The 21800-nt window shown below is 39.9% G+C and overlaps 1 protein-coding gene across 1 annotated transcript in view; it reads right to left on the bottom strand.

Moving 5' to 3' along the window:
* Positions 1–20428, bottom strand: part of LOC117435403 (ran-binding protein 9-like) — a 64508-nt gene extending 44080 nt beyond the window's left edge. Inside the window, exons 1-2 of the mRNA XM_034058522.3 lie at positions 19922–20428; positions 4368–4479 (exon numbers count right to left, since the gene is read on the bottom strand). Of these exons, the coding sequence (XP_033914413.1) occupies positions 4368–4479; positions 19922–20138 (329 nt within the window). The 5' untranslated portion in view covers positions 20139–20428. The remainder of the gene's footprint in view (positions 1–4367; positions 4480–19921) is intronic.
* Between the last annotated feature and the right edge of the window lie 1372 nt (positions 20429–21800).

Genomic DNA, 21800 nt, shown 5'->3' with positions numbered 1-21800 from the left:
GTAAACCCGAACTCTCCATCCTCGCTGTTCCGCTTCAGTGGCTAGTTGAGCATACCGCAGTTTCTTCCTCTCATACGCCTCATCTACAGCGTCCTCCCATGGCACTGTTAACTCTACCAGGTGAACAAGGCGTGCTGATCCAGACCACAAGACAATATCTGGTCGAAGGTTAGTGGTGGCAATCTCAGGTGGAAAAATAAGCCGTTGACCAACATCTGCCAGCATATTCCAGTCTCTAGCAGCTTCCAGTTGTCCTGGGCGAGGATTGGTTTTAACACCTTTTCTTGGTGGTTGCTCTCCTGGGTGGAGGAATGTTGTCTTTTGTGTGTAATGTTTTGATGGAACAGGTGGCAACTTATTGGTCATGTTACGCTTGTCTTCCAATGCTAAGGCCAAACATCGCAGCACCTGGTCATGGCGCCAAGTAAACCGTCCTTGGCTAAGAGCCACCTTACATCCTGTCAAAATGTGCCTTAATGTTGCAGGTGATGAACACAAAGGACATGAGGGATCCTCTCCTACCCAGAGGTTTAGGTTCTGTGGTGATGGGAGAACATCATATGTTGACCTGATGAGGAAACTGATCCTGCTCTGTTCCATTGACCATAGGTCTTGCCAGCCAATCTTGCGTTGTTCCACACTCTCCCATCTCATCCATTCTCCCTGTTTGGCCTGGGAAATGGCCTTTATACACCTCATCCTCTCCTCCTGCTTTTGCACCTCGTTGACTACCAGCTTCCTTCTTTGAGCTGGGGCCGCCTTGTGCCATGTAGGAGGAGTTGAACTGAAACCAAGACCCCCTCTTCCATGCTGAACTTGCCCCATGATATCACCAATTCGAAGGGCAGCCTTTGCATCTTCCACAGCTTTCTTTGCCGCCCACTTTCTTCCAGTTTTCAACACAGGTGCTGCCTCCCTTACGCATTTATCGCGTGACTCTACTAATGTCATTTCCAGTCTGACCTTGGCGCACTTAAACTCCTCGGTTAGAGCAGAGACTGGTAGCTGCAGTATTCCTTTACCATAAAGTCCCACTCTGCTGAGGCAGCGTGGAACTCCCAACCATTTCCTGATGTATGAACTGATTAAAGCTTCCAGCTTCTCTACTGTTGTCAAAGAAACCTCGTACACAGTCAGTGGCCACAGCAACCTCGGCAGTAGACCAAACTGAAAGCACCAGAGTTTTAGTTTACCTGGTAGTGCGCAGCTGTCTATGCTCTTCAACCCTTCCACTGCTTGTTGTCTAACTTCTCCCACACGAACTGTGTCCTTTAGATCCCCGTCGTACCATCTCCCAAGACTCTTCACTGGCTTCTGAGACACTGTTGGTATTGCCTCACCATTAATGAAGAATGTTTTATCTACTACTTTGCCTTTAATTATAGAGATGCTCCTTGATTTAGTGGGCTTGAATTGCATTCGTGCCCATTCAATGTTATTGGTTAATTTGCCCAATAATCGATTAGTGCAGGCTACTGTTGTAGTCATGGTTGTCATGTCATCCATGTATGCTCGAATTGGTGGTAGTCGCATTCCAGAAGCCAAGCGCTCTCCTCCTACTACCCATTTTGATGCCCTAATGATTACTTCCATTGCCATGGTAAAAGCCAGTGGAGAAATGGTGCATCCTGCCATTATTCCAACCTCTAGGCATTGCCATGTAGTGCTGAATTCTGAAGTTGAAAAACTGAATTGCAAATCTCCAAAATAGGCTTTCACTAAATTTGTTATTGTCATCGGTACACTGAAAAAATCAAATGCTGCCCAAAGTAGTTCATGTGGCACTGAACCATATGCATTAGCCAAATCCAGGAATGTCACATGGAGCTCCTTCCTCTCCTTTTTAGCTGATTGAATTTGTTGCCAGATCACATTGATGTGTTCTAAGCAACCTGGGAAACCTGGAATGCCCGCTTTTTGTATTGAAGTGTCAATGAAGCAGTTCTTTAATAGGTAAGCTGACAATCTCTGAGCAATAATGCTGAAGAAAATCTTGCCTTCTACATTTAATAGGGAAATGGGACGAAACTGACTGATGCTTGTAGAATCTTTTTCTTTAGGTATAAAGACTCCACCTGCTCGGCGCCATGCTCTTGGTACAACCTGTTTTTCCCATGCCACTTTCATCAATTTCCACAGAATTCGTAGAACTCCTGAAGCACTCTTGTACACTCTGTACGGAACTCCATTAGGCCCTGGAGATGATGAAGCCCTTGCTTTTTTCACAGCTTGCTCTATTTCTTTCCACTTAGGTGCACAGTCCTCCATTTGGTATTCTGGTGGATTGATAGGTGGGATGTCTGACGGAATTGACATAGGCTCCTGCCTTTTTGAATCTGTATGTGTTTCCTCCAAATATCTCTCCAGCTCAACCTTAGATGCTTTTAGTGTGCCATTCTTCTCACTGGTGAATAACTTCTTTACAAATTTGAATGGGTCTTTATAAAAGTTAGCTCTCGCACGCTCCTTCTTTTTGTAGCGTTTCCGTAGGCGCTCAGCTCTGCGCAATGTTGCAAGCTTATCTTTTATGACCCTTTGTAAGAGATTGAGTCCCTCCTTCTGACTTTGTTCTGCTCTTCTCCATTGGTTCCTCAGCTGTCTCCTTTCTCTAACTAAGCGTTCAATCTCCTGCTGCCGTCTAGACTTTCCAGGAATAGTTTGTACTTTTTCCTTCCTTTTTTCAACTCCAAACCTCTCACTTCCATATGCGTAGATGATGTCCCCAAATTTATCCAGCTTCTTTTCAACTGTTCCACTTAATCTTTCCAATGCAACGCAGAGATCTGTGTTTACTGTGTCCCATGCAGTTTTCTCACAAGCTCTTGGCCATTTAACTCCAGGCTTGTGCCCGTTGAGGTTCTTTTCTCTCTTATGCTGGTTTGTTTGACCGGGTTCACAAGGATCATTAGGTTCATCACTAACTGTGTCCATGCAAGTCCTCCTCACATCTATGACAGGGGTGCTGATATCCTGCGAACTGTGGTTTGCTTCCTGTCGCTGGATTTCATTCGACTGACTTGACTGACTTCGTAAGAAGTACTGATCAATGCGAGGCCCTTGTCCCTTCTTCCTCAAGCATTTCATTCTCCCTTGATGAATCTTCAAACCCCTGACCGTTGTCGCCTTGCTCCAGCCGCAGACACAAACCTGGAGTTCTATGTCTTTGTTAACTGCAGATCTTGAACTAGTCTTTTGTGAAGTACTCTCCATACTCCATATAACACACTGACAGCCTCCATGTACCCCCAAATTATAATACACTTCAGAACTTTTGCTAATTAACGTTTCATTAGAATCTCAAGACATATGAAAAAACGTTAGTGTGACATGCATACAGACAGATAGTCAGACAGAGACAGACAAATGAACTGTATGTTTATCCCCAGATTTTAACACATTGAATAATTTGTGCTGAAGAAGGTCCTTACAAACTGTTCTGTAAATAAAGAAAGATTCTATATGGTGTCCTCTCCTATAGAAACCTTTGCTATATCACCAGGGATATGCATCCCTACCAGGGGAATAATACATTTCCTGGAAATAAGATACTAGCACCCCTGTATACCAAATGTTTATTTTTTCTTTTGTATTAATGTGCCTGTAGCAGGGTAGCGTTGCAGTCAAGGCTGGTCAGTGGCAGGAAAGCAGACCCAGTCAGAAGCTGCAGTTTAAGCACTGTTCCACACTTTTATTCACAAAACAAACAAATAAACAGTTCAAACAAAAACAGATATTACTGAATAGGCTGGGTGGTGGCCTTCACTAGACAGTGTAAACAAAAGTATAAAAACACTCACCAAAACTCCTCCTAAACTCTCTCAAACAAAGAATTTTGTCCTCTCTTTATAGCATGTGGCTGGGCTTAATTGATCCTCAATTAATCAATTAAGCCCCAGCCACATTCTGCACAAGGTTTTGGCAGAGATGAGATTTTAACCCCATCCCTTAAATAAAAAACACACCCCCACACTATTTATACCAGCAGGGCTTCTGCCCTGCCATAGTGCCCAATAAATTTTTTTACCCCCAATTTTCTCCCCAATTTGGAATGTCCAATTATTTTTCCCCTCACCGCTGCGATTCCCCACACAGCTCAAGAGAACTGAAGGTTCAGTGGGCGTCCTCTGATCTCATGACCAAGCCAGCTTCCTCTTGCACCTTGGAACACAAGAGCGGATCGTCAACGAGCTACCAGCGCCACAGCCAACGCAACGCTCCCTTCTGAATCCCCAGCGAAGACTGACGACTTGTATACCAAATGTTTGTCCACAGAAATATTTGGTAAATGTAATTTACACAATGGTGCAAGGCCCCGGCTCATTTATGAAAGAGTCTTCCATAGATAATCAATTAAGTTGGCATCTTACCCATCTCTTCCTTTACTGACTATCTTCACTTCAAAGTAGTAGATGCCACAGGCTGCCGGGATGGGGTGGGAGGCTCGAACAGATGCTGCATCTTTAGGGGTCTTCCCATGGCCTGAGGAGGGAGGAATAGACATGTTATTTCAACCTACAATACTTGCTGAGGGTATGCTGACCTACAATACTTGCTGAGGGTATGCAAATATCAAGTCATGCTGACTTGATATTTGCAAAGAAAAACGGGAGAAAACCTAACCTTAACCAAAGTAAACTAACTCTCCAGTTATCCATTCTTCCATATTTGGGATATTTTTTTGTTTGCTTACATCTATAGTTCTAGATCAATACATAAAGGCAGCTTATTTGTGTGTGACTTTAAATAGCAAAGATACTCACCTGACATCACGAACTACAAAAGATCAAGAACTGGTTTGGTATGAGGAGTATCCAAACCAGTCTGTACTCTCTAGTTTTCCTCTCTGTTGGGTATCATTGCTTGTACATACTGTTAAGATCAGACAGATTGCAGCAAATGATGTCTGTGTGATTGTATTGGTTGTTTATGTGCCAATAAACAAAACTGTGGTCACAGAAGATGACGGCAGTACAGATCTCCCCTGGCAAGTGAACCATTGCACATGAAGTTGCAACAGGCAGCTCAGTAATACGTAGCTATGTATTAGGATGCATGACAGACTTAAATGAATATATATCCGGTCACCACACATTTGTTATGATGTGATCCCAGACGACGGGTGTTTTAGTAGGCTGCTTATCTCACAAAATCTACAGAGGCAGTTTCAGCTGTGACTGCCAAGCGTAAGCTGGGTACCTGAGCACTTACCAGTGGAGATACGAGCACTAAGCAGATGAATTAATATATAGTTAATTACACTTCATATCTGAGCAATGGTCTTAAATACAACACTGCACTATAGCATTCTAGTTTATGCTGCAAAGAAAAAAATACTATGCTGACTTGTTAACAGTAATGTACTGTAAATGATTGTTTCCCCAACTGATTTTAACCAGAAAACTCAAATTATATGAACATATTGTCTTTGATGGTCATGGGAGAAGCAGCAACTATAAGTCCATGCATAACAGAGGGGACAACAAATATAGTGACACTAATCTATCTTATACAAATAATAATGAAAACTATCATTTTTAGAAATGTGCAATATGTTATTATGTTTTCCCAAAACATGTATATGTGGAGCTATTTCTCAGTAATTTTGTAATTAATAAAAAAAACAGAGAGTACATTAGCTTATGACCTCTAATTCAAAAAGGTAATCAGATATTATGCACACTGGAATAAAGTAAACCTTCTAATGCCATAACTTTAAAAAAAAAGTTTGTACATATGTTGAAATATAAATTTGTGTCTAATAAATGGAGGACATTCTATGTTCGAGTGGAAATTTGGGTTTCAAGTCATCTATTCTTGAAAATACCACTAGATTGTGGAAAGTGATGCAGAAGTAGAATATCCACCTTGTCAATGTCTCTTCCATCATATCTGAAGGATTACAGCGGTTCTCCGACTACAGTAAATAGGAGACACGTATTAACCACAGCAACCAGCACTGGTATCTCTGCAGAGGCTAACAGAGGCCTACTCCTCAGAGTAACTGTCCTGGTCGAGCCAGAAATGTAACAGAGGGGATACGATTTAAACTCTGAAGGTGTTCATAGAATCCCTATTCCACCTTGCTTTAACCATGATAGATAGAGAGATAGACAGACATACTGTGAAATCAGGAATTTCACAAAATGCCTAAGACTTTCACGAAATGCCTGAAAATAGTAGTCTAACTTCATTATACCGAATCCCCCTGGGACCTAGAGAAATGTTTGTTATATCAGGGTGTTCACTATAATAGGGTTTGGCAATTTGCTGTATCTGAATAATGATGAAAACGCCCAAACTGAATATATCCCTGAATAAGATTTCAGTTTGAAACATACACAATTTACAAAGAGTGCAGGTGAGTGCAAAGTTATCTATAATAATGGTGTTGCACCATTTTGATGGATATTGTTTTACTGTATAAAAAAATTCAAGCAATACGATTAATCGTTGTTACGAGGCTCTCCGGATAGAATCGCCACCATAATTAAACAATTAAATACATTTACTAAACTGCTGAAGCAATTCACACTCACTTTACAGGTCGAATACACTGCAGTTTAGAGAGGCGAGTTGAAAAACCTGACCTGCCTTAAAATGTCCTGAGATTCTGGAGCCTGTTGACAACCCTGTCTGAGAGCTATGAGGAAAAAATACTGTGATAAGTGACCTGAATCTTCCTGCGAAATAAAACCCACGTTGATTTAAATGCACCGTGTGTGTAACACATATCAAATAGGCTATGAAATACTTTAAAAAAATATTTTAATAAAACACAGCAGTTCCCAAATGGTATTGGCACACTGCAATAACGTAATATGTTATTTACTAAAGCATATTGTTCCACAACGTCTTGCACATCTGACAGTTGTAAAGTTACAACAAATATATATTTCTGTGCACCGATTTTTTATTTATTTATTTTTTAAATCTCAGTATGATCTCTAGAACATGTTTGACAGACAAAGCAACAAAGCACAAAAGTCTACAACAGGTTGCCGTTACTATATATTATAGGTTTACTGCATTACTTTACTCCATGAAAAGTGTGATGTCAATGTGCTGTTGCCTTCAGCAGCTGCGTGACGTGTTTAGTGCGTGCGCCTCCACTAATTTAGGGAGTCGAGAGCTGCGACAGAGTTCATTAAACGTGTTAAATACAACAGTTACGTTCAATACCAGATTCGTGTCTTATTTAAAGAACTGCACACATTGGAGGAATGTATTAAAATGGATGTGCGTCTGGGCAGATATATAGGATTTGGTTCACCGAATCCTAAGTATTCCAAATCCAAACCCTGCTCAAAAAGTAGGTATTCTGGGCGAATCTGAAACCGAATCCTGGATTCTGTGCATCCCTACTTTATACAGTCTACAGCAGTTCTTTCAAGACAACTTCACATTGATCAAGATTTAAACTGTATATTTAAAAGAAAACAGTAAACAAATGAAAAAAATAAAAAAGTACACTTACATGCTGAATACAGTAATTACGTGCCCTTTCTCTTGAAAAACATATCCAGCGTAGATTGCTTCATATTTTTGGGGCTTTTCTCAATGCATGCTGTTTCAATCTTGTTACCGCCTCACGCCTGTTGCCATGGTTGCAGTTTGTGTGAAGATGGCAACAGTTGCATACGTCACACATGATTCACACTACAATAGGTTATCTATGAATCAGCCTTATCTTCGAATTAGCCTACCAAGGTCTTTGTTTTCACTGAGAGAATAAAACATTCATACTGGAGAAAGTTCAGTCACTACCAAGTGATCCGGGTAGACTTTGTAAAAGTGAGTGTTCTAATTGGACTAATTTCCATTGAAATGGTTCTTACTGCTTGGATCGTTAAAGGGGGTTCGTTATAAGAAGGGATTGTTATAGTGAAGTTAGACTATAGTTAGGCATTACGTGAAATGCCTAATCCCTGGTCATTTGGTATTAACTCAAACACGTTTGCTGCATTTAGTTGTATCCAGTATGGTGTTAAAGTTGTTCTCACATCTTCCCAATCCCAAATTTAAACATTGTACTATCTATGAAATCTATTTCCTAAAATTAAAAAAAAAAAAAAATGTAAATCACAAAAATGCTTTGTATCGGGAATAAAAAGCTTTCAAGAGAGGTTGTCTCACCAGATCAAGTTAATTTAAGTCTGAGCTGTAACTACTGTGCGAAAATATTTGGATTATTATGACGTTCTTTTGCTGAAGTTTACTGCAGTGCCTCAAAGTAAGTTCCTGTGCTGTTCATTGGTTTTAAGAGCAATTAATGATATACATAAATAAAACATTTCAGAAACTATTGTTTGTTGTCTCTGCCATTATGCAGTGCTGCTTGTGAGCGTGGGTTTTCAGATGTCAACACTTGGTGGGTCATTTCAGTAGTCCAGATCCAATAATAAACTATCATCTACTTTTGCTAACGAATAAAAAACAAATACATATAATAACAATAAATTAAACATGTCTACTGGCGCCAGAATTTAATGTCGCTCGCGCTATATAAGGTACCCTGGTACTAAAATCTAGCTCCAAATTTACACCCCTGATCCTTGACATTCCAATTGTTTGAACTGTTGGAGGAGAAGATGGAGCTAGACAGCGACTTGAATGATCATTTTGGTGAGTACCAAACCATTTCTGCTGGTACTCATGTGAGAACCGAATGATAAAAGTTATGTGAACCCCTAATTATAGTCTCTTATTATAGTCATCTTTTATTATAAACCACAAGTAAACATTCTGAAAACCTGACATTTGAAAAATTCATGTTATCAATGCTAACACAAAAATGACACTCCTCATTCTTTTAATTAACCTTTAAAATCAGACAAATAGTGTAACAGAATGCACTTAACGCCACTCATTTCATGAAATGCAATGAAACTTTTATGCATTTCATGTAATAACCGAGTGAAACAGTCATTTCACAAGATCAAGCTCTTCAGTGAATGCAAAACAATTGTAACCGTATGCATTTTGCTAGTGTGTAAATCACACAACACTAATGTAAGTCTATACAACACTGTGACAGGGAGGTTCTTGCAGATGTTTGCCTTTCTGAAAGCAGCTGGGACGCGTAACAGCAGACGCGTTGCTAGGCAACCAATTGAGCAGGAAGGCTCGCCCGGTGCTGAGTCGATCGGGGGGTCCTGATTGGCTAGGGGGCGTCCCAGGGGAGCCTGAGCACAGCTTCAGGCAATTGCACTGCCATGGCTACACAGATGGGCGCTGAGCAAGAGTGGTTTGTTTACATCGAGGAGAGCGTCCGCTCCAGAGAAAAATGACAATGGATTTAGGGGAGCTCCCTAATAAAAGCTGAAACTCAAAACAATAATTGTGTGAATAAAGTAATTGGTACAGCTGTGTATAATGGTACTTAAAACAGGATTTATTTACCGTCTTTTTACATATCCGCCCTTATTCCGGTCCCACCGCAGTCGGATACGTGATGGATTACTGTATCATGATTAAGGATACGATTGTCACGGAAATAGTGAATTTGAACAAAAGTCAGTGAAATATTGTAAATGGACGTAAAAACACATTTGGTTAGGCACTGCCTTTATTTCCTTTAAAATGCAGTATGTCATGCACTGAAAACATGACAACTATTTGAGTATCTGTAAATTGTTTGGTTGTGTGTGTACGCAGCATTTACATGTAGTTATGTAGGTCAGAAAATGAGATTTGTATTTTGTAGCTGAACAAGCATGTAAATGAACAGATCGTAAGTTACTGTAAACTCTCAGTTGTGACCTTCACATACATACAGCGCTTTCTTGAAACTTTCTCATACAATGTAGCTAGTGTACCCAAGTAGTCTGTTGAAAATAAATACTCTCTCTAAAACTAAACATTGCTAAACAAAATACTTTAGAGGTGTATCTGTTTCTGATCATTGTGATGCCCCGTTTCTTGGACACAGTGCTGCCGGTGTGATTTGACCTTTCAACTCTCAGTTGTTTTTTTTTTATTATTATTTTTATTTTTAAAGGGGTAGTGCTCTGTAGGCTACTCAAACAATCAATTTAAGTCTCTTTCTTATTATTAAAAAAAATACAGTATATACCGTTTAATTTTGAACACTGTAATAAAAACAATTTTACTCTGTGCGCTGGATGCCACAGAGTAATAGGAACACAGTTTATTTCAAACACTGTCTTTCGCTACGTGGTGTGAAACCCTGCATCATACAATATTCTTAAAAAAAAAAAGAGAGAGATTACTACATTGGTGTGAAAGGACCTTTAACTAAGTTTTGTACTCTAAAGTAACATTTAAACTTGCCTGCAGTCAAAAGCAATAGTCTTTATATTATTGTTTTTTGTGTACTATTTAAAAGCTCTTGTGTATGTTGATGTAGCTACATTATTTGGTGGCCTTTCCGTGTATTCTTTTTTTTTCCCCGCAACTCGCCAATGAAATGTACTAAAAATCACGTGACAAAATCGTATCCCTAATCATGATATAGCCCAACGTAGGTATCGATATACCATGGAATGCTATATTATTGTGGCTTCCGGTACACTTTTGCGATATCAATTTGAAGTTTCTTTGATTACATGAGCATTTACATGATGTAAAATGTAAATAATGGTCATTATAATATATACTGACATTTGGATAAAATTCACTAGATGTGATCGAAAAAATGACAAACTCTGTTTTAGAGCAGGTGCAGTGACTTTTTATTGTGCTGATTAACAACTGACATCACGAAGATGCTGCAAAAGTATCTGTCAATCTTGGGCAGGTGTTGTGAGTATTGGTCTCCCAGTTCGTGGCCTGTCATTGACAGAGTGTGTCTGGTTACACCGTCTCGTCAGGTTTGAAATTGCTGGCTGTGAGAACACAAGACGGCGAGCCACAGTATGCTGTGCCCTAGTCCAGCCTCCAACATGTCGATTGCACAAAGGCACTGCTCTCTTGACAGACGTGGCATATTGGGTTTTTTCTGTGATTTTCTTTATTGCTTTTATTCAAGCTTGCAATTCAACAGCTGAAATCACTCCATATCCAGTGTCCAATCAACTGTCTCACTAATTAGGTGATTAAGTGTATATGCTTCAGTCATAGTCACTCAAGTGTGTCATGGTCAAGGATGAATGATCGAGTGATTAAAAAGAAACCAAAAACATTTCTTCAATGTCCATCATTTATCATTTTTGGAAATAAATGTGTTATAATAGTGATAAGTTAATTTTGATGTTCGGTATAAATTAGTCTCAATCCTAAAAATTCAGGGTGATGCAAAACTTTTGGCCACAGCAGTACATGCTTTTGAAATATGGACACGATTTATAGTACATTTTTTACATCATTCTTTGTGAGAATTAGGCACAGTTTTCTCCTTCTTTATGACACCTAGAAACAAATGTTAGGGAGTTTCTTAATTACCAGTAACCTAACTTTAAAATGCTGTATTATACACATGGTTTCAGTTTAGTCTGAAAAATACTACTGTAGCTGTACTTTCCAGGGAAGCATCTGACAGTTTGACCTTAAAGTTGAATGGATGTCCTACAAACTGCTAAATAGCATCTTTAATATCTGCAAAGCAGATGACAGAAGATTCATTTAAACGTCAGGCTCTCAGAAAACACTGCAGTTCTATTGTAGAGTACAATCTGCACCAGTGCTCTTTTTTGGATCAAGAGAGCTTTCCGGGCACAAACACTTTTTTGTGGAAGACAGATACACCAGCAAGTGGTTTTCTGTCAATGTTCAGTACAGTCTATAAAATACCGTCTAAAGTAGATTTAACTTGTGTCAGAATACCAGCAAATACATGAACTTTAAATTGACAAATGATATTTTCAGGCAACAGTCACATGACATAAGCTAATGTATCGGGCTTGTTACAGTTAAATAGAATGCAAATGACAATAGAATGTTGCTTAAGACCACAAATTGGGAATAAACATCAACAGTTTAGGGCACGCAATAAATAAGAAGGTTCAGAAATCAGCACCCTTTAATTGCCCCTGGGTATTGTGGAACATGTCCCTCAAATGAACTATTTATATATATATATATATATATATATATATATATATATATATATATATATATATATATATATATATATATATATATATACACCCAGAGAGATGTGCCTCATGATTTCTATTGATACAAAATCAGGTTGGACAGGGAAAGCTATGTTCAAGCTATTGTTCAATGAGTTATGCTCTGGAAACCTTAGAAACACTATAAAAGAGCATGTTGGATGTTAGGAACATAATAGACACTGCTACAGCAAGATTCTTAAGCAATATGTATATAGAGAGATGGGCTTGTTAGGGCTGAAGGGTGTCAATTGCAGTTTGTTACAGTTACAGTTTGGATTTAATAGATTTGAAACAAGAAGGGACTTTCTTATAATCTCAGCCTCTACAGATGCTACTAGGCAGAATGAATCATCGCTTCAGGAGATGAACAGTAATTCCAGGGCTTGAATTTCATTTCTGAGTGCTGGGGGGATTTCCCCCCTATGCTGCAGCCAATGGGGGGGCCACTCCAAAATTTTAGGGGGGAATGGCAAAAAAAAAAAAAAAAAAAAAAGCACTTTTGCATATAAAAAACTGTATTTTACTGCATCATCATTCACACTTGTGTTGCTTTAAAATAGCTGCTTTCAGGAGACCTAACAGCTGTTCATCCCTGTGAGGCATCGCTCTCCTCCATCGCTTTTGCCATTGCCCGACGTGAAGTTTTTGCATGCAGCAGAAGAAAAAGCTGCTTTTCTTTTTAACCAGCTCTCCATTTCTTTTTTTAACTGTTTACACTCTATTTCCACCTGTTTTTCACTGTTTTCATTTATGTGTGTTTAACTACTGGATAGTTTGTACTGCATGCATGTAACAGATCAGATGAAAGGCCACAACATCTCCTTTCATATTATGTAAGTTGCAACAGGATCAGGCATACTATATGTGGTAGAGATGAGAAAATGTTTTAAAAAAAAAAAAAAAAAAAAAAAAAAACTTTTCCAAAAAAATCATGTTTGGTCACTGCTATATATATATATATATATAGATGGCTAAAAAAAAAACAAAACAAAAAAACACACTGCACCACTGAACCTCAATATGTGAACCTAATTATTCCTGGCAGAGGACGAGTACCCACTCTCGCCTCTGCCAGAACACATTTTAAATTAAAACAATAACAAAACCAGCGGCGCTTCGAAGTCATTTAAAATACATAACTAAACACAGAAATAATAACAGAACACACAGCGCTTCGCCTTCGTATAAATATAATAAATCATAATAAACAAATACAAAATGACACAGGGACGGAGGGGGAAACCCTGTTCTAAAAATAGATAAACAAATCAATGTACAGGGCACCTCGCCCTGTTACAGCAATGATCATGGGGGGGGATGGGGGGGGATGGGGGGGGGGGGGGGGTGACCTTCTAAGCTTTCCAACGATACCGCCCCTTTCAGTCTAGCTGCTTCAATGATGGAGCAATTGACTCAAAACCAAACCTAAGCTGTGAACTCTGTCACATGATGAGAGGCTTAACTTCAGGCAGTCGTAGTTCCGGCTAGGAGTACTGCATACACACACTGAATACATATTTGGAAAGCCCTGAGTCTGTACATTTAAACAAGCAATGAACCAGGTAGGTGGTTTTTACAGTGCCTAAGTAATATGTGCATAACCTTTGGTGCGCTGGTGCCCCAAAAGTTTTATGAGTGAAAGTCACGGCTTGCAAAACACCACCTTGATAGACTTAACTCGCTAAACAATACAGTTACTTGCTATGTTTCTTTAGTTTTTAAAGGATATTTGACTTGAGTGCACGGAGTCATGGATGTAACTGTTCAGTGTGAATATAAACGGATGGGATTTATTAAATATCTGAGGCAGAAGCGCTGCTATCCCACTATTTAAAGAACATTGTATTAATTCACTAGTTTACACACAAAACACTTCCTGTAAAACTGAAATGTACGTAACTATAGTTGATTTTTCAATTAACTACACATTTTGTATATATTTTTTTATCATTTCACAAGTCATGTATTATATCGTGTTATATACATGTATCTTACTTTATCACTTTTGTTTTCCTTTTTAACAACTTTATTCTGCAGCGGTTCCAGTGTATTTTTTTTTAAGCGCAATGACTGTTATTTAAATTTTGGTCAGCAGGCCGGTGTAGTGTTTTATGTATAGGGCAGTGGGCTAACGTTCATGTTTTTCCGAATGCAGATATAGGCATTTTACTTAGTTTTTTGTATGTGACAAAATCAAGCGGTTTTATTTAAGCGTACTATACTGTGATATGATTTGCTTTATATTAATGCAACAGGTAAACGTTCTACGGGCCTATTCATGCATTTTACTGCTGTTTTAATGGGGGGGGAGGGGGGGGGCAATGTTCTTTGTGCCCCAGGGCCCCCAAGAAGTCTTAATCCGCCTCTGTCCACAGCAATATGTAGAAATCTAAAAAAAATAAATATCACAGCAATACTTCAATAGCTGCCTTCTCTCAAGATACCTTGCAGGACATTGGAAGCATCCAGTTCGCAGACCATATAAACAAACCGAGTGCACTTGCAAACTGCACTGGAACACAAACAAACTCGGTCCTGAAAAAAAATGGAAAAGGACCAAAGAAAAAAAAAAACTTCAGCTCGCATCCAAACGAACTCGACCCCTTTGCTCGCAGATACATGTGAACAGCAAGCACATTGTTACATTGTTTCAAACGAAAAGAACCAGACTGAGTCCGTTTGAAATGGACACAGTGTGAATGCAGCCATAATAAACTAGTATAAATTCTCCACTGCAGAGGGTTACAAATTGATCCGTCCCAAAACAGAAACAAATTTGTTAGATCACTAAGCAGATCTCAGAATTAACAAAAATGTACAGAAGGCAAGTCCAAACATGGTGCAGCAATGCAGAAGCCCTGCTAAATAGTGTGTGTGTGTGGGGGGGGGGGGGGGGGGCTGTAAGGGATGGGGTTAGATCTGTCCCTGCCAGTAATCACAGGTGTGGCCATTCCCCCATTTAGGTAATTGGTGCTAATTGGGGAATGGCCACATGTATACAAGGAAGGAGGCATTCTTTGTCTGGCGGAGGGACTGTGTGTGTGCTGTGTATTTCAGGAACATAGTCAGTGAAGGTTAATGCCCTAGTGTTCTGCGATACTCATTTAGGGAGTATCGATACGATACCATGCACAGTATCATGACATTCGATACTATCTTTATTTCTTACATATAAAATGAGAACTCTGGTGTTTCAGCCAGCTTCAAATACCCCAATTACAAGGAATCTCTTAATTCTTAAAGATAACAAAATAACACAGAAATACTTGAAGCAGACTTTTTATAACTAGGCCAGGTGTTTTACATACTGGGGTATCTTAGAAGTGCCAAACAAATGTGAGCAAGGAATGAAAAAATGAAACACTTATGGAAGCTGATCTACAGGTTTACTTCAAGAAATGGCTTAATGAGGTTCTTGCTTGGATCAATAAACAACCAAATGAGCAAGATGGGCCAAATGGACCTCCTTTTGTTTGTAACATTTCTTATGTCGTTAAAAAGTCACATACAACATAACACCGCCATGAATCTATACTGTTCAAATCTTTTAGAAAGTAAAACAAGTAATGCTAAACTAGGCTAGCCTGATTTATTCATGTACACTGTAAAACATTTTTTTTAAATAAACACAGTAATTGTTTCTGTCGTAGTTTAGGATCACCAGATTTCCACAGTGAAAAACGGGAAGGTTTTTTTTTTTTTCTTCTTGATTTTACTGACGCAACAGCAACTCTGAAGATAACTCATTATTTTATTTTTATATTGTCATCTAGTCAAAACATGTTAAATGTACAAAAAGCCAGATTTAAAAACTAGATCACCTATTACCATGTAAACATATGGTATACACAATTGTAATGGTTAAACAAGTAATCCATAAAATTGTTTATTTTATTTTTGAATGGCGCCAACACACAACCTAATACATTACTCTGCTATTAACTTGCTGAGCAGGGTGATACAGTTTTGTACTTCTTGTTGGACCAATTAAAATTGTATCCAGGCTCCTATAATCTGGACGTCGCCGGTTCGAGTCCAGGCTATTTCTTTGCCGACCGAGGATGGGAGCTCCGAGGGGGCGGCGCACAATTGGCCGAGCACCGCCCGGGGGGAGGGAGGGTTAGGTCGGCCAGGGTGTCCTCGGCTCACCGTGCACAAGCGACCCCTGTAGTCTGGCCGGGCGCCTGCAGGCTTGCCTGTAAGCTGCCCAGGGCTGTGTTGTCCTCCGACGCTGTAGCTCTGGGTGGCTGCATGGTGAGTCTGCAGTGTGTAAAAAAGCGGTCGGTTGATGGCACACGCTTCAGAGGACAGTGTGTGTTCGTCTTCGCCCCTCCAGAGTCAGCACAGGAGTGGTAGCGGTGAGCTAAACTAAACAAAATAATTGGACACTACTAAATTGGGGAGAAAACAACCAAAAAAAACCTAACTGGCGACTACTAAATTAAAAAAATAATAATAATAAATTGTATCCGGGCCAGTAAAAACAGTACCTCAGTGGCCCAAGGGGCCAGTAGTAAAAAATCTAAATGTAGAGCCATGCGTAAGTATCGATATGCCGTGGAACACTAGAATGCCCAGCCTGACTATTTTGGTCACTGTGCCTCTGTTTATGTGTGCTTTGTCTATTAAAAATGTGCTAGCCTGTCACACTTCCACAGGGCAGGAGTGCCTCACGCATCAGCCACCACCAGAGCGCCTGGAGTGCCCCGGGCCGCGGCCAGCATCGCCACTGCCAGAGTGCCCTGCGCTGCTGCCAGCATCACCACCACCGGAGGGCCCAATGCAGGTGCCAGCGGCGGAACAGCCCTCTATAGAAAAGCCCCGAGTGGGGAAAAGTCACTTGGGCTTAGGGTGTGGAAAGGGAGTTAAACAGGCACCTCCTCCCAAAAGCCCAGGGGTCACCAAGGGGGTTAAACGGGCACCTCCTCACAGAAGCCCAGGGGTCACCAAGGGGGTTAAACAGGCACCTCCTCACAGAAGCCCAGGGGTCACCAAGGGGGTTAAATGGGCACCTCCTCACAGAAGCCCAGGGGTCAACAAGGGGGTTAAACGGGCACATCCTCACAGAAGCCCAGGGATCACCAAGGGGGTTAAACGGGCACCTCCTCACAGAAGCCCAGGGGTCACCAAGGGGGTTAAACAGGCACCTCCTCACAGAAGCCCAGGGGTCACCAAGGGGGTTAAATGGGCACCTCCTCACAGAAGCCCAGGGGTCAACAAGGGGGTTAAACGGGCACCTCCTCACAGAAGTCCAGGGGTCAACAAGGGGGTTAAACAGGCACCTCCTCACAGAAGCCCAGGGGTCACCAAGGGGGTTAAATGGGCACCTCCTCACAGAAGCCCAGGGGTCACCAAGGGGGTTAAATGGGCACCTCCTCACAGAAGCCCAGGGGTCAACAAGGGGGTTAAACGGGCACATCCTCACAGAAGCCCAGGGATCACCAAGGGGGTTAAACGGGCACCTCCTCACAGAAGCCCAGGGGTCACCAAGGGGGTTAAACAGGCACCTCCTCACAGAAGCCCAGGGGTCACCAAGGGGGTTAAATGGGCACCTCCTCACAGAAGCCCAGGGGTCAACAAGGGGGTTAAACGGGCACCTCCTCACAGAAGTCCAGGGGTCAACAAGGGGGTTAAACTGGCACCTCCTCACAGAAGCCCAGGGGTCACCAAGGGGGTTAAAAGGGCACCTCCTCACAGAAGGCCCAGGTATATGGCAGGTCAAGTCCTGCTGCTGTAAATAGTGTTTGTGTGTTGGAATGTAAGATTGGCAGGGAATGGGGTTAAATCTGTCCCTGCCAGCAATCACAGGTTTGGCCATTCCCTAGTTAGGTAACTGATGCCAATTGGGGTGTGGCAACATGTATACAAGGAAGGAGAAATTCTTAGTTAGGGTGAGTAGGTAGCTGCGTGTGAGCAGTGTATTTTGGAAACTTGGTCAGTGAAGGTGAATGCCCAGCCTGACAACAGTGTTTACTGTACTGTTTTGTTTAAACCTTTTATTTGGGCCACCGTGCCTCTGTTTATTTGTGTCTGTTTTGGTCTATTAAAAGTGTACAACAGCGCTTAAACTGCAGCTTGTTTTGTGTCTGAGTCTCATTGTTGAGTTATCAATTCAAATTATGCACCATGCATGCAACATAAAATCACCCCCATGGCAAAATTGTATGCACATGCAAATGGACAGAAGGTTTTCAATATATCCTCAGATTTAGATTCTCTCAATAACTTATGGTAAGAATGTCAAAAACAGACCTTATCACAAAAAATGTATCATGAACTTAAGTCAAGAAGTTGTATCAAGTCTTAAGTCAATAAGTTGCTGCACAATTCCAATTCCAAGAAAAAAGCAGTTTTTAATGCCAGTATTATTGCACAATTAGTCAGACTTGAGCTTTTAGTAGATTACAAGAGGCCTATGTTTTTAATAGTGAACTATCAGCAAGTTTATTTCTGTCATTGTGAATGTGGCAATTCATCCTGTGAGAAACCTGCTACAATAGACCTATACATTCTATACCTTGAAAGGGGCTCCTTAAGTTTTTGTTTTGTTTTCAGTGCTCATCTGAAAAACAACTGCTAGATCCTGAAAATAGGTTCTGGCATCTAGGCCTGAAAGCAACTGGTTCTCAAGACAATTACTTACAACTGTTTTCTCCATTGGTGTTGACAACCGACAAGCCATGTAACTGCTTATGTGCCTGAGCTGGTCTGCATAACAGTGTGTCCATCAGTCATTTCAGAGGGCTGTGCATTAATTCTCTCTTCCTGTTATTTTAAGGCCTAATATGAGTCATAAAACGATCATCTGTCTTCTGTTCACTTTGGCAGAATAAACCAACAGTAGGCTACATCTTGCTGTGTTTAGAGATGTGTAACCTGTGCTTTATATAAACACTTCATATTACTTTAGTTAAATGTAGGCTCTTTTAATTAGAGTACTAGTAGTACAATTTAGGCCAATACTGCAGATAAAAAAAAAAAAAACAACCTGACAAACAATTGTGCCTCCCCTGTTACAGTAATTCTGCTTATCAAAATGTACAAGACTCATTTGTTTATGGCATTGACATTATACCTTTATATGCGCCTCAAAATACACATTATTAATATTATTAATAATAATAATAATAATAATAATAATAATAATAATAATAATAATAATAATAATAAATAAAATTACACAGACCTGTGTAAGTGCCTGCTTTACAAACGAAATCATGTTGTGCAAAGATCTGAGAAAGCTTGGAGCCAAAATAATATTTTGCATACCTTAAATTAATGTATTTTCTAGTCATATTTGCATATTTAAAACGTTTTACTACGCAGCAGTAAGGCAGATCTACACTTTGCGACAATGCAACGCGTGTTATTTTTAACATCACTTATAATCTGTTTCACTGTCAATGTTGTTTTGTAACTAAGCCTGAAAATCTATGTTGTGCAATATTAGCCTACGTCTTGCACCAAGAATTGTCATAAGTCAAAGTAACATGATTGAGCATTCACATTTTGTGGCACATAGCAAAATAACTGAGCACAATACAGGTAACAAAACAATTATACAAAAAATATGCAATGCCTTACTCTGAACATATTGCGGATACAAAACCAAAGTTAAGAGAGAAATAAGATTAAAAACAATTATGTTAATTATTTTTGTCTGAGCATTTTTGTTCCAATACTGCAAAATAAGCTCCCGCGGGTTGTTTTTGAGCCAGTATTTCTAGTCCGGCTTGTTGTTTACCACCATTTTATAGTATCGCGACACATTTATTAATCTGGTATTTTTATTTTATTTTTTTTAAACTACTTCTTTAATTTAAAACACAACAGAGTAATCGGTGTACCTTTATAATGCACTCGAAGGTTGTTCTGGGAGAGACCGATGTAGCTAAACTTGTCCTTGGGGCTCCAGGATCGGGGCAGCGGAGTTTCCTGTTCGTTTATCGCCGGGTACAGCCGTCTAAGCCGCTGGTTGAGCTCTTTTTCCTGTTCGTTTAGTGCCGAGTCCCCGTGAACCACAACCGACATCAGGGATCCACAGCCCGAAGCCTGCCCAGACATGGCGAGCGGACTGTTTTTGTTAATTAAAATACTAATGACTACAATAACAATAAATTATATGTAATAAAAGATGCAGACAAAAATAACAACAATTAATAGAATACTAATAATCTAAAAGATACAAAGAAAACCTAGCTGAGACTGAAGGATCTTTTGTTTGTTTTTAGTACATAATCCGCAAATCTGATTGGATCGGAGACTCTAGTCAAACTAACAAACACACTTCTCTTCCCTAGGAATGACTCAGTGCACACAGTATACAGACAGAGACAATCGATACCGCATTCACTGATCCGCCTGTTTGGGGAACAAATTGTCTAGGCATGGGCAACAGATAAAAAAAATAAAAAAAACCTGTTGTGCGAGAGTGGTTAATAATAATAACAATAATAATAACAATAATAATAGGAGTTATACCACGAAAAAGCTAAATAAGACTGTATATTATTTTAGTAGAATTATAAGCCAACTAGGTAAAATTATTCCATTAACTTTAATTAATTAAATTAATTAATTATTATTATTATTATTATTATTATTATTATTATTATTATTATTATTATTATTATTATTATTATTATTAGTGTTAACGAATTAACAAACCTGGACGCCCTAATGTCCGGTTTTAAGTGGAACGCATAAGAAACACCAACCTTCCTTTTAATATTATCTTTGACATACCGTATAACGGGACATTTTGGAGTGGAGTTTTATTTTGGATCGCCAATATACTTCTACCAATCAGAGTGTGGCATAAAGTGTGCGATCCCGCCCTCTGACAGACTGGTATGTATGTAGCACCGGTTAAAGCAGCGCTGGACAAGGAAAGAATGCGTCGGATGTCGAAGTGAATATGAGAATGGCAGTGAGTGATGAAGTAAATTTGCTTAAAAAAAAAAAAAAAAAAAAAAAAGCAGACCGGACATTTCCATCAATAGATTTAGGAAATCCGGAATTTATGATGTGATCAGAAACTCAGATGCTGTGTATATATTATGAACTGCGCCTGCTACTGTGGTACCTGTAGGACTGTTCTTTTTTAGGTTAAGCAGTTTTTTTTGTTTTTTTTTTTACAAGGGGTTAATTTAGTAACAACCAACATTGTTTATGCCAGAAATGTTAGAAAGTCTGTAACAATGGTGCAAACTTGCTTTGGATTGTTATTGTCAATACGTGTAGATAATACTATTAAGACACCCACCGTGCAGGTATCGCAACGTCCCTAAACAATATGTTAAAATAAATTAGTTCTGCACCGTATACATTATTTATTTATTTATTTATTTATTTGCCAGTGCTTGCTAGTCTATTAACCAGTTTTAATTTTACAACTGGTCCAGTGGTTAAAGAAAAGGGCTTAAAACCAGGAGGTCCCCGGTTCAAATCCCACCTCAGCCACTGACTCATTGTGTGGCCCTGAGCAAGTCACTTAACCTCCTCGTGCTCCGTCTTCCAGGTGAGACGTAGTTGTAAGTGACTCTGCAGCTGATGCATAGTTCACACACCCTAGTCTCTGTAAGTCGCCTTGGATACAGGCGTGTGCTAAATAAACAAATAATAACAGGGAGTCTCAGAAGACCCCCTGCTGTGGGTCTTATGTTAAGCTGGTATGCATACGAGTGTGTTGCAGCAGGGAGTGGTTGGGGTTAGTTAGATTGTACG

Source organism: Acipenser ruthenus, chromosome 3, assembly GCF_902713425.1.
Source record: "Acipenser ruthenus chromosome 3, fAciRut3.2 maternal haplotype, whole genome shotgun sequence".
NCBI lineage: Eukaryota > Metazoa > Chordata > Actinopteri > Acipenseriformes > Acipenseridae > Acipenser > Acipenser ruthenus.
The sequence above is the reverse complement of the archived record's forward strand: the minus strand, read 5'-3'. Positions and strand labels throughout refer to the sequence as shown.